Here is a 16,611-nt window from a genome sequence, read left to right on the forward strand (position 1 = left end):
GCAGTGTGGGGAGGCAGTCAGGAAGGCCAACCACACCTTGTCATGCATCCACAGATGCATCTCAAGCAGGTCCAGAGAGGTGATCCTCCCGCTCTATGCGACACTGGTCAGGCCGCAGCTGGAGTACTGTGTCCAGTTCTGGGCGCCGCACTTTAGGAGGGATGTGGACAACATGGAGAGGGCCCAGAGGAGGGCCACTCGCGTGATTGGGGGCAGCAGGGCAGGCCCTACGAGGAGAGGCAATGGGACCTGAACCTTTTCAGCCTCCATAAGAGAAAGCTGAGGGGGATCTGGTGGCCGCCTATAAACTTGCCAAGGGAAACCAGCAGGCAATGGGAGAGTCCCTGTTCCCCTGAGCACTACCAGGGGTAACAAGGAACAACCGCTATAAGTTGACTGACAGTAGATTCAGGCTAGACATCAGGAGGCACTACTTCACAGTCAGGGCATAGCTAGGAGCTAGAACCAACTTCCAAGAGAAGTGATGCTTGCCCCTACCCTGGGGGTCTTCAAAAGGAGGCTAGACAGCCACCTAGCTGGGGTCATTTGACCCCAGCATCCTTTCCTGCCCACGGCAGGGGGTCGGACTAGATGATCTGCTTAGGTCCCTTCCGACCCGACCAACTATGAAACTATAAGGAAATGAAAAACCCACACCTGGAGCTGAACCCCTAAACCCATTTGAGGCATTGACTCCCCAAGGCACCAACATGTTGAAACAATCAGGCCCTGATCCAACAAAGCTCTTAGGCATGTGCCTCTCTCCAGGCCTATTAGAAATCCCATTAAAAATATACATTCAGAGGCCAGCATGTGCCTGAGTGCTTTGCTGCACCAGGGCCAGAGGACTTAGCACTCTGCTGGATTAAACCCTGACTGTCCACATCTTTGTACTGTCATCAAGAACCATCCTTCCTACATCTGTATGTCTGTTCCCCACATTTCCAGACATACACCTCTCTCACCCCTATTCCCCTTGCTACTGAATTTTTCTCTCAATCAACACTTAAGGAAGCTGATGCTGGCTGTTCCCACATCCCTTTCTTGCTAGGTGTCTACATGCAACAGTTAGGTTGGTTCAATCCACACTGGTTTTTAAACACATGATTACCGGTACAGGCTAAAAAAAAAATTACAAGCCAAGTGCAAACTTCTACAAGTGCCTGTGCTCAAAGGTACTTAAAAATCACCCATATAATTAGTACAGATCAGGCTTCAGCCTTCTAGTTTCATTGAAAACATCCAGGCTGTGATCTTAATGTAATTAATTCTTCAGCCTAAAAAACATCAGATTCCTTTTTTTAAAGCCAGGGTCCTGCTCTCCTTAATGGAAGTAAAAGAAAAGGTGCCCTTGTCTTGCTGAACCCAGCAGCATACCTTCTACACAAGCCCTTCAAGAAAGGCAAGGCCATTTAAATCTGTTTAACATACCGGCCTCAATGCCACATCAAGATCACACAACAACTTGGTGACAAGGCCAGGAATAGGACTCAGAAGCCTTGACTCAGAGCCAGCCACTAGACCCTAAAATACACACTTGATACTTATTGGCATTGCTGTACTGCCTCTAAATGACAGGGGTCTTGAAAACACATGCACAGTCACTGCCCTGCAGACGTCTTCCATGCCCATCTGAGCTGGAGAGGAATACGGGCTGAGCTGGAATATTTTATCTAAGAACAAAAGTACAAGAACACAGAACGTGACTTGGAAATATAAACTGTTTTCTTTCCTTGCCCTCTACCCCACCAACTTCTTCTGCTGTGAATGCCCCCTTTGAAATGCCAGGGTGAAAAAACATAAAAAGTGTTTCAAATCGAAGGGTGGAAAGCAGGGCTTTGACGTCAGGAGGAAGAGGAGATAAGGGTGGGAAAGCCGTCCTTGGTACCCGGAGCCAGCTCACTTGTCAGCGCTCTGTCCTTTCTGGGAGCGGGGAGGAAGAAGTTGAAGAAAAGTTCAAACTATATGGTCCAGTTGTATTTAGTACCATTGTACTGCACTTGACCTTGCTCTTTAGTGTTGGGGTCTGCTAGCATGGGCAGCACCCCAGGGTCCATGGCTAAGATTTCCCCGTCCCTCAAATTTTTGAGAGCTGCCACATTTCATAGCTGGCTGCCATTGCAAGCATAATGTGATTCATGACCAATTGTGGGCTCACATACACAAAACCGCTTGATCAAGCCTGCAGACCCAATGCACGCAGGGCCCAGCCTTTCTACGGTTATAATACCCACGGCTCCTTGTGAAGTCAGTGAGTCACAGGAACTTTGCTCTCAGGAAAATGCATAGAACAGAGCTGCTGGTTAGTGTGGGCTTATATGCTTTAATGGGCAATTCCCTTTTAGTTGAAAAATGGCTTTTGTTTAAAAGTAAAAGTTCTTCATTAAAACATTGAAATAAAAAACCATTCACAAAAAACATCGGCGACAAAGCAAAAAGAGCTTGGTTTTGCCCGCCCTTCGTCCTTCCTTGCCCCCCTTTTCTTCTAAGGAAAAAAAAGAACGTCCAAATAAAAACACTATTTTTATTTACACTGTTTCTGTATTAAAACCCAAAAAGTCTGTTTAAAATGCAAAAAAAACCATGCAAAAACTGAAAAAATGAATTTTTAAAAAGTTTCCACAAAAGCCAAATCCTGACTAGCTCCACTGACTGAAGGCAGGAAAGATCTGCACCTTACAGACTAATCAAAGCAATCTATATATCTATATAAAGATAACCAAAGTAAATCTTTATACAAAGTAGATATAGATATTTATAGCAGACTATTGCATGTGGCAGCACAGTTTGGGGAGGAGGTGAGCAGCTGATAGTGGCAAAAGAACAGGCTAGGGATGATTTAGAAAAGCTGGATGTGTGCAAGTTCATGGGACTGGACACGATGAACCCAACGGTGCTGAGAGAGTTGGGTGATGCGACTGCAGAGCCACTGGGCCATTACCTTTGAAAACTTGTGGCAACTGGGAGAGGTCCTGGACGATCGGAAAAGGGCAAATATAGTGCCCATCTTTCAGAAAGTGAAGGAGGATCTGGGAACTACAGACTGGTCAGCCTTACTTCAGTCCCTGGAAAAAATCATGGGGCAGGTCCTCAAGGAATCCATTTCTAAGCACTTGGAGGAGAAGAGAAACAGTTGGCATGGGTTCACCAGGGGACGTCATGCCTGACCAACCTGACTGCCTTCCATGATGAGATGACCGGCTCTGTGGATGTGGAAAAAGCAGTGGATGTTGTATACCTAGACTTTAGCAAGGCTTTTGATCTGGTCTCCCATAACATTCTTGCAGGCAAGCTAAGGAAGTACAGGTTGGATGAATGAACTGTAAGGTGGAAACTGGTTGGACCATCAGGCTCAAAGGATAGTAATCAATGGCTCGATGTCTAGTTGGCAGCTAGTATCAAGTGGAGTGCCCCAGGGGTTGGTCCTGGGGCCGTTTTTGTTCAATATCTTCATTAACGACCTGGAAGACGGCACAGATGAACCCTCAGCAAGTTTGGAGATGACCCCAAGCTGTGGAGAGTAGTAGACACGCTAGAGGGTAGGGTTAGGATTCAGAGAGACCTCAGTGAATTGGAGGATTGGACCAAAAGAAATCTTATGAGGTTCAAGAAGGACAAGCGCAAAGTCGGAACAAGGACAGAACAATCCCATGCATCGGTACAGACCAGGGACCAACTGGCTAAGCAGCAGTTCTGCAGAAAAGGACCTGAGGGTTACAGTGGATAATAAGCTGAATGAGCCAACAGTGTGTCCTTGTTGTGATGAAAGCTAACAGCATACGGGAATGCATTGGGAGAAGCGTGGAGCGTTGCCAACAGATCAAGGCAAGAGATTATTCCCTTTTATTCAGCACTGGTATATGACATCTGGAGTACTATATCCATTTTGGGACCCCCCCCACTACATGAAGGATGTAGACAAATTGGAGAGAGTCCAGTGGAGAGCAATGCAAATGGTTAACGGGCTAGGGCACATGACTTCTGAAGAGACACTGAAGGTACTGGGCTGATATACTTTGGAGAAGAGAAGACTGAGCAGGGATTTAATAGCAGCCTCCAACTACCTGAAGAGGGGTTCAAAAGAGGCTGGAGCTGGACTGTTCTCAGTGGTGGCAGATGACAGAATGAGGACAAGGTGCAGCAAGGAAAGTTTAGGTTAGTTATGAAGAAAAACTCTCTCGCCAGGAAGGTAGTAAAACACTGGAACAAGTTACCCAAAGAGGATATGGAATCTCTGGCCTTGGCAGTTTTTAAGACCCAGATAGACAAAGCCTTGGCTGGGATGATCTAATTGGGGATTGTCCTAATTTGATCAGGGGGTGAGACAAGATGACCTCCTGAGGTCCCTTCCCACCCTCTTATTCTACAATTCTAAGTGATTATGTTATAACTTGACCCTTTGATACTGGAAAAGGTGCACATCCCTCCCATAAATTACAGCACAGTGGCTTTCAAGAGGAGCCAGTTTTTCAAAATTGTTCCTATTTCTGGGTGACATCATTTGTGTTCAGACAAGCAGTGTTCAGAAACAGTGTACCCAGCTGCACGGCTGAACAAAACGGGGCAGGAGCAGATCCTTTTGAAAGCCTGGGCCTGTTTCAATCCTGTAGGCTGCAAAACCTACGGCACGCAAAATTAAATGAGTAATGTTTTTAAGAACGTGGGTGGTGCTAGGACAGTGTTAACCAGTGACATGGCTAGGTGTCACCATCCTGGTTCTTTTTCTTAGACTGCGAGTACTGTGTGGTTTTTGAGGAAATGTGCACTGTTAGTTTTGGGATGTGGCTTGCTTTAACTTGTGGAAGTAGCAAGGAAATTTGCTTTCTGCCTCCATGTCCCTTCTTGGAATCAACTCCTGATGCCAAGTTGTTTCCTTGGAAGCAGGTGCCATAAACCAGGGATGGGCTATTATTTTGGGCAAAAGGCCACTTACTGAGTTTCGGCAAGCCATTGAGGGCCGTATCACAGGCAGCTCAGGGCAGATTAATATTAATTTTCTAAATTGTTTAGGGGCCCTGCGGGCTGGATAGAATGGCCTGGTGGGCTGCATCCGGCCCCTGGGCCACATTTTGCCCATCTCTGATTGAAACTGAGCGGGGCCACTCTGCTCAGCACTGGATATACACACAAGAAGCGGGCTAACTAGGATGAAATGCTTGTGTGGTTACTGGTGCTTTTGAACCTCAAAAAATCTACTGCTGCTTGGCACAGGGCTGACTCTATGTAACTAGAGAAAGTGCAGGCTAATGTTTCCCTTTGCAAAGCTCTAGATTCAGAAGAAATATTCCCACTTTGCTTTTCTACAGTAAGACAAAGACTTGGATTTTCTATGGGCAGTTCCTCGCACCAAAAGAATAATAATAAAAAAAAAATAATAATAATAATAAAAAAATCAATCTAGTTTCTGAGACTAACAGTGGCAGGAATCATTGGGGTCATATTGTCTTGCAGAACACAGAACCCTACCTTTTCGCCATGCGACTCCTGCATCCTAACTAACAACGTGTTTGACCTACAGCTTGTACCTTGCCTAAAGTTCTCCACTGCAAACAAATCACCCAGTTTAGAAATGGGTGGAGAGAGACAGGGAGAGGCTGGACTGCTAATCCAAAGGGAGTTGCAATGTTCACATCAGGAATCCCGATTCCCTGGGCGGCTGCTTTAACCACTGAGACCAGATTGCCTCCACATAGTAAAAAGTCATAAAAAAATCACTACTGCAATTAGGAACAAGACTGGAGTGTGTAGTAATTAAATAAAAAACAGGACTGTCATGGTTGCTTTTTATAGCTCCAATTAAGTGTCAGTTTAATTAATGGAAGTTATTCTGCTGTCTAATTATAAGAGTGTGTTATGAGTCAGGCTCAAACAAATGTTTCACAACATGTCAAAGATTTTTTTTTTTTTAAAAGGGAACCACAGTAAGGTAAATCAGACAATGACACCTTACATTTGCCAACTCTGAGCACTGGGGCTCCTAGAAAAATATGTGGAATCCTTCAGAATTTTGCATTCTCTACAACGAGCAAGTCATTTAGGAATCAAATGTTATCACCTTCCAAAGTTATCATTTCCCAAGCTGAAAGCCAAGTATTTTTCAGGAAAATGAAACCCTGCCTGTGATCAGACTGTGTAAAAATAAATGGATGAAACTAACAGGGCACTTAACATCTCAGAGCTATTGTTTCAGGCTCTCTGCAAACTCAGGCAGTCACTGTTGCAGAAGTCAGTGAAGGTTGAACCAGAACAGTTAAAAGCAGGCAGCAATGGTGAGATTATACAGAACGACTGAGCAAGGGGGTAGCAGGTTGTGCAGAGAGAAGCTCTGTTTTAACTACATTGTACTTGATGGCTGAGGGGTAGTGGAAGGGCAAGTCTGATTTTCTCATTAAAAAAATGACAAGATCCTATACAGAGAAAGCAGTCAAGGTAAGAAGAGTCTGAGGAGCAAGTCAAAGGTGGTAGGACGCCTCTGGTGTTGCAGCATGAGATTAAATTAAGCTGGTGAAGCAGAACTGCTCATCTGGTAAGATGATAGAACTGAAGGAGGAAAGAAATTATTTATAGAGGAGAAGGACTCCAGCATTTATGCAGCTGAGAGTGGATCCTGGAAGTGAGCCAGGGCTTGGGGTTGGTAGTGAGCCAGGACTTGGGGTTGGTAGCAGGGACCTTCTATTAGGAAAGAGGAACAAAAGACTTGAGGATGGAGGATAAAGAAGGATGGAGAGAATCATTACCATGTTTAGAGAAGAGGAGGAGGGGACTGGGAGAAAAGGGTCCATCAACAGTGATGACTTCTCCAAGTCACATAAAAACCAAGTGAGAGGGTGGGCATGCTAGCCAATGCTGAGAGATCGGGTGATGGTTAGACAGGGGAATCTCAGCAACAGAGCTGTCATGGAGAAGGACCTTATTGTTGAAGCCATCATTAAGTGAAGAGCCCTTCTGGCTGGTGGGCAAGTTGAACCAGGGCTGAAAATTGAGTGAATACACCGGAATGAGAAAAAACAGGTAAGAGGCCTGATGGGTCATCAACACGGAAGGTCAAGTGAGGGATTGTAAGGCCAGGAGATGAAAGAGAGAAGAAAGAGTTAAAAGGGGGATGAAGGAGGCATTGGAAATAATATGGCCAAGAGAGGAAAAGCTCCGAACTCCTTCAGGACAGTAATCCAGTGTGGGAAGTGCGAGAGGAGGAGAAACCATCCTCAGAGTGATCCAACTCTCTAGGAAAGCCAGGTGATGGACGGAGGGAGCTTGGAAAAGGTCACAGAAGACCAAAACTTTTTTTTTTAGAGATGGAATGGGGGTTGCAGAGACAGCAAAAAGGCAAGAAGTGGGATGGTTATGAAGTTATGGCCAGAGGCAGGAGGAGGAAGGAGACTGGTAGAGAGAGAGACATTCAATGAAGAGAGTAGTTATGGAGAGAGGGATCAGGGTTGGGGCAAAGGTCAGGAGGAAGATGAGGGGGCTGTGGATGTAAGATCTGGATATGTACTATTGGAAGGACAGACAAGATGAGGCTAGAAAGGAGAATGGAAACAGGCAAACCCTGGCAGGAACCACAGGGTGGCAAATGTCATAGAAGCTGGCAGGGAGCAAGGACAAGGAGGGAGAGGTGCTGAAGAAGGGTGTGATGAGGGCCAGGGGCTGGATTCAATGACTCTGACTCGAGGTTCCTTCAACTTTTGAGAGGCAAGAGGAAGAAAATACTACAGAAACCCTGAACACCGCGGCAGGACTAACCCCCACCAGAGGCCCCTGCTGAGACCACTAGTGTGCAGTGCCCTATACAGCCACAGAGGGGTAGCATTTGTCATGAATTCTCGGACTTCATTTCTGCAGTGACAGTGTCTTGGTCAACCACAATGCATCTGTGAATCATCACCATGTGCGTCATGGACCTCCATCCTATCTCATGGCCGTAAAGGGGTCTTTATGTTCAGGAGGATCATGGGTCATTGTGTACATACGAGGACTATTGACTGTTGAGCCCAAATCCAGGCAATTTAAGAAATGGTCAATAGGACCCATTGTTCAAACAAGCTTCCAACACAGTTTGGCCATTGACTAATCAGCATTTTGGATGTCCACGAGGTTGAGGGATATTTCTGAGTAACGACACCTCTGGGGATCTATTAAGCACAGGGTCCATGGCCAAAAAGTGATGATTCAGAGATGCAATGTGGCTAACCAAGATACAGCCAGTGTGAAGAACAATAATGAAATGAGCATTTCTGCAAATAGGGTTACTAAATCAGTACTAAATGAGGTTACTGAAGCAATAATGTTCAACCTCTCACAGTCACCTTGCAAAATCCAGTCCCATAGAAGGAGATAGGAGGTATGTTTGTGTGACTTTGCCTTCAATGCCAAGCACACACAACACAGCTTTTATGAAATGTATTCCTAAAAGCCATCATTTTAATTCTTTGAGAAAAAGGGAGAAAGAGGGACCTGCAAGTGGTGAATGCTGGGCATACTGCTCAATGATGATTACTGCTGTGGCGCCTGAAAGCACTGTGCTAGCCGGTATATAAACAAAGCACCCAGCTATTGCAGAGTTAATTAGGTCTGCACTAAAATGTCACCATCTGTATGGGTGGTGCTAATAGGACAGATTAAACTAATCAATTCTGCCACATGATAGTACTTGTAAATATAAGTGCTATCCTGCAGCGGAGTTCTTTATGCACATGTAGACACTACTGGGGCATGAGGGTGCTTCAGTACCTGCTAGCTAGACCTGGACTGGAGCACCCTCATGCCCCAGCCAGCCTCTCCACTGCACACTGAGCTGGTGCAAAGCAGCCCTGGGCAGGCAAGCTGACCTCTGGGCCCCCTGTCAGCCAGGGTTGCTTTGACCTGGATCAATGTGCTGCAGTCCCAGGTGTACATGTAAACGGATGCCTGAGAGCAATAAGCTCCAGCATGATATGCACCAGAATTTATTGCTCTGTCCTATGAGCATATGTTGCCTTGCCCAATGAGATGCAGAAAAGGGAGAGATTCAGAGACAATTTACTGACAAAAGATCTGTTTGCTCTAAGCTGCTTAGTACTCTCCAACCCAAAGCCACTTGCAGCCAGCCCTTTGATGTTCTCTCCTATATCTCTCAGGGCCTTCTCCCAAGCCCAGCAATCACCGAATGGACACTTCTACCACTTCTTTCTTCCACATCTGTTGTTCCCCCACGTTTTAACTGGCCCAATTCCCAAAGCAGGACCTGAAGTGGCAGGAGGAAGGGCAGTAACTGGGTAGATCATATAGGGCCTTCCGGACATGGCTGCCTACCTCTCTCCTCCCAAATCCATAGAAATCCATCAGCCCATAGGAATCTACAGTATACTATACAATACAGTAACCCATATTTTCCAGCTGAAAGCATCATTTATGAAAAATGCCATTTTTTGGAAATGAAAATTCTAATCTTTCAAATGTTTTTTTAGTTTGACAAAAGACATGTTTGGTTTTCAAGAACCAGGAACGCAACCTATTTTTTCTGGTTTTGGCCAGCGTTAGTTTTTAATTGAAAAATAACTAGAGAGAGAGAGTCCTTTCTTTTCAACATTTCTTACCATTTTTGTAAACAACTTGTTTACCCTGGAGGATGAGCCCGTACTTTAAAGGTTAATACCTTGATCTCACTGTGACGCATCACTATGATTGATATTTTAAAATCCACGTGGACTTTTCACTCCATCTATTTTGATGACTAAAGCTATTCAATAACATTTCAGTTCTAAGCCTCAAATACATGCTGTGCTTAAAAAAAATAAGAGGAGCAGGTTCACGGAACAACCACACATCATCAGAAGCAAATATAGCTCATCTAAATTTAGTTGCTATTCGATCCATTTAAAATGCCTAGAAAAACAACTTGTTATTGCAGAATAGAGCATGAAGCTGTAGTATAATGTACTGTACGATGAAAGGCTCCATGTTTTGGTCCCTTTAGAAAATGAGGGGTATAAGAACACTACTGAAGCAATATTTAGATGAAAGGGCCCTTTATTTGTCTGATTTAATCCTCTGTCCTGTGCCAGGCAATGCAGCATTTGAAGAAAGGGATCTAACGCAACAGTGAGATGGCCTTTTAACTTAAGAATTTGACAGCATGCTTATTTTGATTTACAAGTGTGCCCTTCAATAAAGGTCAGGGGTGAATGCCAGATAATCCCAGGTTCACATACAAATACTTGCTTTTCACCAGTGCACAAATAAAACACCATATAACCAAAGCTGTCTCACATCACCCTTGTGCCCTTTCGGCCACTCTTCAGGCAAATGCCAGAGACAAGACAACAGCCTCTGGCTGCCAAGCAAAGCTCTACTTCTTTCCCAACAGCATGGGCAACATGCCTGGGAGTGTTTCAAAGACATCCTAATAGGAAATTTAGGGATCAGTAGTGTTAGCATCTCAGCTGACCCCGACTGATCTGGTGGGCTATTGGAAAGGAGCATGTGCAAGTCAGAGGAGTCCAATTTCATCTATGGCATCTCGCATATCCACTGATCTCTAAGGATGGCATCCTAGTCCCACTAAAATCTACAGCAAAACCCTCACAAACTGCAATGGGATTGCAACTGCACTGCTTTTAGTGAGTTAAACTTAACAATAACAGCCTGAAGCAGATAAATCTAGTTGTTCTGTGGGCAAACCAAGAGCATCTTAGCCAAGGTCACACAGCAGATATGCCCAGAACTCCATAAGAGGACACAAGGCTTTTGACTCCCAAGTTCATTCTCTTTATTCTGAGTTTTCAAGCACCTGGCTTAGGGGCTGGATGCAGAACACATATATATTTGTATGGACAGCCCTGCATATTCCCATCCCACAGGAACTAGATTTTTGTTTAAACCAGCAGTTTCTGTTTTGCCACAGTTGCCAAGACTGCACTCACTGGGTACTGAGAGAGTTAAGCTGACATGGTGCTGTCTTTCCAAACCTGGCCAGAGTTAATTCAATCAGCAGGCAAACAGGCTTGATTAAATCACTGCAGTATGGATGAAGCATATTTACATCAACAGAACCAGATCCACATTCAAGAGGTTGCAGTGATTTAATGCTGTTGGGTCAATCTCCTGATTAAGATGTGGGTATACAAAAATATAATGCAGAGTAAAAGGGGGTGAGGAGATATCATATATTAGCTGTTCCATGATAACTGTCCATGTGCATGCTCTCAGCCCACAATGACAGGAAGCTAAACCACTACCTTACCCCTTTTGTTTCACTGAGGATTAAGTTGCTATGGAATAGCTCCTGCTTACCAAAGGTAAGAGCTTGCACACAGCAAGCTCCTGCAGAGCTGCAGGGGAATGGTAAATCCTCATCCCTTTTATTCCATGGTAAATTGTTCATGGGCTCCCACCCACCAGCTGGCTGACTGCAAGAAAAATTAGTGTAGAGATGATCCCTGGCCCTGCCACCAGACAAACTGTGGCTCTGGTAGGTGTGAATGCTCACCTCCCTCACCAATCAAACTGTGACATTAACACTGAAACCTACTGACAGCACTAGAAAAAGAGGGATTGACAACCTATGGCCCATGGACTCGATCTGGTCTGGTCTATCATGGAGGATGAGTGGCAGAGACCTGTGCTGTGCTGCCCATCCCCTCCACAGTGCTCCCCTTTGCTGTGGAGCCTGTGAACCAGGCACCTGGTTATTCTGGTAAATTGCTGCATGGGAGGAGATGCAAAGGGAAGGAAAGAGGGGAGACAGAGAGGCAAAGGAAGGGGAGAACAAAAAAGGAATGCAAGATCAGGAAAAAAACGAGCAGAAGCAGGCTTTGCAACTGGGAGATGCTGGATGGGACCAGAGGATTCAAGATAAATACCACCACCACTTAGTCTTTGTGGACCTTCCTACTGAGCCAGTGGGTACCTTATGATGGATGGAGAGGAGCATGCTTTAATTTATATCTTGCCCCTCAGAACAGAATTCAAAAGGATCCAGCCGTATCCAAAAAACTGGAGCTGGACTTTCCACCAGCAACAGCGATCACCTGGGTGCTTAGCAAGCCCATGCCAGATGCAAAATACGTAACATGCCCATCAAACAGAGGCTCTGACCAAGATTCATGGCACTGCCATACAGCAACAGATGAGATTTCTATCTTTTCTTACCCAGCCATCACTTCCAGATGGAGCTGTCCAGAGACCGTCAGGAAAGCAGGAACTTTGAAGAAATGGGACTCCCCTTCAGGTTCCTTTACTTTATTTGCTGTCTGTAAAATCAGGCACGCAGAACAGACATTGACTGTCAAGTGTTAGTTAAGGAACATACCTCCTGCTTCACTATTTACCACCTCTTACCTCCCCAGGTACCTCAATCCAAGTGAAGACAAGGATAAGATCCAACAGTACAAGGTATACACTTATGCTCCATGGACTTATGTACACTGGGAGCTTTTTCTGGCAAGGTCTGGCTCCTTGTCTCGGGCACGACAGAAAGCTGCACCTTGCTGGGGCAGGATGGCCTACTGGGAACTGCCCGTGGTGGGCCAGTTCCCCAGAAATGCCAGGCCAGTTGCCTCTCCAGTGAAAGGTTAGTATGGGGTGCCTTATAACCTCAGCCCCCACATCCCTGGTGGGTATTGAGATGCAGCAGGGGGAGCCCAGACTCACGGGAAATCAGGTGGAGGGACCTGGACCTGCACCCAGGCTCACTGTATGCATGAGGCTGCAATAGGGAGCTGGGAGCGAGGCTCCAGCAGGATGGGGCCCTGAGCCTTGGGGAGCTATTAGCAAAGCTCCCGGGCAAATGGATAAGGGGTTGTAGCCCAGGGGGACAGGGCTGATCCCAGAGCGTAGGCTTGGAGGCTGGAGTTTGAATGAAAAGAGCCCAGTATCAGGGCACTGGGACCACAGGCTCCGGTGGGGAGGGAGAGTCCCATGTGAAACTGCAGAGCTTGGATCCCAGCCTGAGCCACTGAAGAAACATCTGCGAGGCATGGGACATGGTAAGGGATACTCGGAGCCATGTGTAACGCCCTTGTCACCAGGGCAAGTAAATGAGCAGCTTCCTGCCTTAGCAACACAGATTCATAGATTGTAAGGCTGGAAGGGACCTCAGAAGATCATCAGCTGCAGCCCCCTGCACCAAGCAGGAAAAGCAACTGGGGATCAGGTGACCTCAGCGAGGTATCTGTCCAGTCTCGTCTTAAAGATTTCCAGGGTAGGTGACTGCACCACCTCTGGAAGGAGCTTATTCCAGTCTGGACACCCTGACTGTTCACTTCAAGCCTACAGGCCTAGAAGTGAAACAGAGCCTCAGAAGTTTGCCCTGAGTCTATGTAAATGGTTGTGCAATTTACAGGGGTCAGCACACAAGCGTACAACTTATGTTTGGAGAGGATCGAACAGCTGGGCTATAGCAGGAGAGACAACAGCCAGCTGGACCACGACTGGGGAGAAAGCACAGGGAGGATAAAGCACTCTTCCTATTTTACGAAGGAAGAAGCTCTCTCATAAAGAAGAGTCAGCCTAGGTTTCAGTAACAACCTCTAATACTGAGCACTCAGATTGTCCAAACTGGGGTTTTGAAGATGAGCATACACAACTATTTCAAGCTGTGGCTTCTCAGAACCACTCGGGGGCTGGGGAAGGGGGGGAGAAGTGAGGAAAAATAGTCCTCGATTTTTAAGAAGTGGACAGAGGCATGCAAAATTAAAAGACCGCATTGAAAACCTCAGTGCCACCAAAAGGTAGACAGAGGAACAAAGCCAGATTATCTCAGTCACTCTCACTAGTCCATTCTTCCACAGAAAGATAAAAGAGGGGAAAAAAAAATCTAAGTATTTCTTCTTTTAGAAGATTTTTGGCTTCACACAGCATTGTTCTTGAAACACCAGGGAGTGTTTTCCATCCACGGTAGGTACCTCAAGTTTAATAAACGCTTTTTAAATTAGTGTTATTTTCCTTTCACAGACAGAAATATTTGTTTCCATTACACACAAGATCTACAAAAACCTGAGGGGGAAAAAAAACGGGGAATGGAATATTTTGTCAAGTCTTCATTGTTATTCTAGCTTTGGAAAAAAAAAAAAAGGCAACAATATGAAACTGGAAACCTCACAGATTAAACATTACACAGGGACTGAGAAACAATTGCCCTTTCATTCCAGTTTTCGCACATCTTTTCAGGTCAATGGACATTTTGTAACACAAAAATCACTCTGAAAGATTTAAGCTGGTTTGGTGGTTTGATGCTGCAAAAGCAAGAAGAAGAAAGCCTTTTAAGACGGGACCATAGATAATTTTTTATTTAGGCATGAAATTAAAAATAAAATAAAAGTTGATGGATATTGCTTTAATGAATAGCTTTGTACCATGAGCAAATGCATCCTTTTTAAAATTAGCTTGTATTTTAAACATATTGTTTCCTTTATGTCATGCAATAGATACAAAAGACTGCATTTGCCAATAGTCTTCAAATACATGAAGGGGAGCGATTAAGATGATTACAACAGACTAGCCTCTGTGTCCACAGGGGACAGGACAAATAGCAACAATCCTAAATTACAAGGGACACTTAGGGTGGATATTAGGATCATCTTTCTTGCTATGAGGGTGATTCAACTCTGGAACAGGTTACCCAGACTGTGGAGTCTCCATCCTGAAAGTTTTAAGAGCAGGATAGAAAGACATGACGGGGATGGAGCCTGCCTTGAACAGAGGCAGGACAACATCATCAGGGCCCTGCCAGCACAGTTTTTCTATGATTCTATCCTAAATTTGTTTTCTGGGGAGAGATCAGGCTTCCCTTCCACTTTCTAGTTGATTATGTCTGTATCCATGTTAATGCCCACCCCCCAAAAACCAAACCCACAATGGTTTCCCATAGTACCTACGGTAAAGATCCTCTCCTTTACCTCCTTCCTTGATTTTAATTATGCCCTGTCACTAGATTTCTTCTTCTTTTTTTTTTTTATAATGAAAAAAATGCACAGAAGATGTTATATGTCCTAATGATTTGCAATAGTGAAGCCTGGACTTGAAGCCACTCCTCCATCCTCAAGAAGAGGTTAGCTTCCTTATAAGTCACCAAAGTATGTTCCTTTCTGCAATGCAGTATGCCTCCCCTGGTCCTTTTGGGCAAGACATGAATGTCCCAGTTGCTTGGGACTATTTTTGATCCTAAAGGGTTTTCTAAAAGGTAATGGCAACAGCTAATGTCCACCCTGTGGGGGGACATTTTGCTACACCTCAGATTTCTCCTGCAGGGGAACATGGCCTTCTATGCCTCCTGGATGAAACTGTACCAAATGGTGCACTGCAACACTACTACTACTCCTATGCTTTTTCCCCCAGGGATGACTGCTGTACCTACTGACACCTGAATTCAGATGTAGGGGAAACTCAAACTCAGACCTTGACAGATGAAGATGAGAAGAACAGAATCTGGTGTCAGTGGTGACCTCATTGTCTAGAGGAACGAGCCAGGAGTCCATTTAACACCACGTAGGTGCTTAAATCAATGGACTGTTTTTCAGAGGTCTGGGACATTCAGAGCACACCCCCTCTCCCCCGTGCTCTGGAAAGATGTTATTTGGGAGCAGGGTTTGGGGGGAAGAAATTCAGGACAGTTACCTTGGTGCTAAAAATAAATTTAGGTGCCTAGGTTTATGTGCCAGGTTGTGTGCGAGGCCCCTAGCTCTACCCAATGATGCCATGGGACCTGTCACAGTCTTATTTCTCAACCTGCACCATGGAAGGAACTGCTGCTTCCCAGGGAAGTTGCTAAAGTTATGCTCATTCATGTGTTGAGAGCGTTTGCTATTCTTCAAGTCTCCGTTTCTCTCATTAGCTTGGAGCGTTCTTCCCGAAGCCCTGCTGTTCGTGTTTAGAGTGGTGAAGTCTGCATCTCCCTTCTTCTAGCAAAGGACAGTTGACCTCCACCTAGGCCTGGTTTCTGGGTGAGAAACTCAGCTGACGCAAATCAAGAGACCTATCACTGAGGACCCACCCTTTTGCTCTAGTGTATCTGTTGTTCCAATAGATGGATGATGCAGAATCGGGGCCCTTAATAGTTTCTCCCAAGAAACCTGGAGCATTATATTCAAGAACACAAAGAATAACACTGCCAAGCAAATCAATGCTTTCGTTTCAAGTCTCTCTCCAAACGAGCCCTTGGACACCAGGGTGATGGGCACAGCATGCAAACGCAACCAGAACTGCAGGAGTCCTGTGCACCATGCTTAAGTTACCCATTTCCTTAATGGACCCAAACCTTCTCTCCTTGCTCCCCAGATCCTTTAGGACAGGGATGTGCCAATTACAGCTGGCAGGCCAAACGCGGCTCATGGTGGGGCTACGGTATCCAGCCTGTTCGGCTCTCCACAGGTTGGGAAATTTGGCAGCGGGAGACAGGTGGCAATTAATATTGCCACCCTCCTCATCTGCCAAATACTCAAACTCCAAGCCCCACAAGATAGGTTGGGGCCACACCATGCCCCCACTCTCCCCGCCACACCTGGATCAGGACTGGGCCATCCATACCCCCCTGCAGCTGAATCGGGGCTGGGCCACACCCTCTTCCCCCCACAACCCTGGCCTCCCCAGCTGTATCAGGACCAGGCCATACCCCCTCCCCACTGTGGAGCTTGG

The 16,611-nt window shown here is 45.7% G+C and overlaps 1 protein-coding gene across 2 annotated transcripts in view; it reads right to left on the minus strand.

Moving 5' to 3' along the window:
• Window positions 1-16,611, minus strand: part of NARS2 (asparaginyl-tRNA synthetase 2, mitochondrial (putative)) — a 75,915-nt gene that overhangs the window by 38,191 nt on the left and 21,113 nt on the right. For both annotated transcript variants that reach the window (XM_019525089.1, XM_019525090.1), the window contains one exon: window positions 12,130-12,230. In XM_019525089.1, the coding sequence (XP_019380634.1) occupies window positions 12,130-12,230 (101 nt within the window). The remainder of the gene's footprint in view (window positions 1-12,129; window positions 12,231-16,611) is intronic.

The sequence above is a fragment of the Gavialis gangeticus genome, unplaced genomic scaffold (assembly GCF_001723915.1).
Source record: "Gavialis gangeticus isolate Ggan-Ray unplaced genomic scaffold, GavGan_comp1, whole genome shotgun sequence".
NCBI lineage: Eukaryota > Metazoa > Chordata > Crocodylia > Gavialidae > Gavialis > Gavialis gangeticus.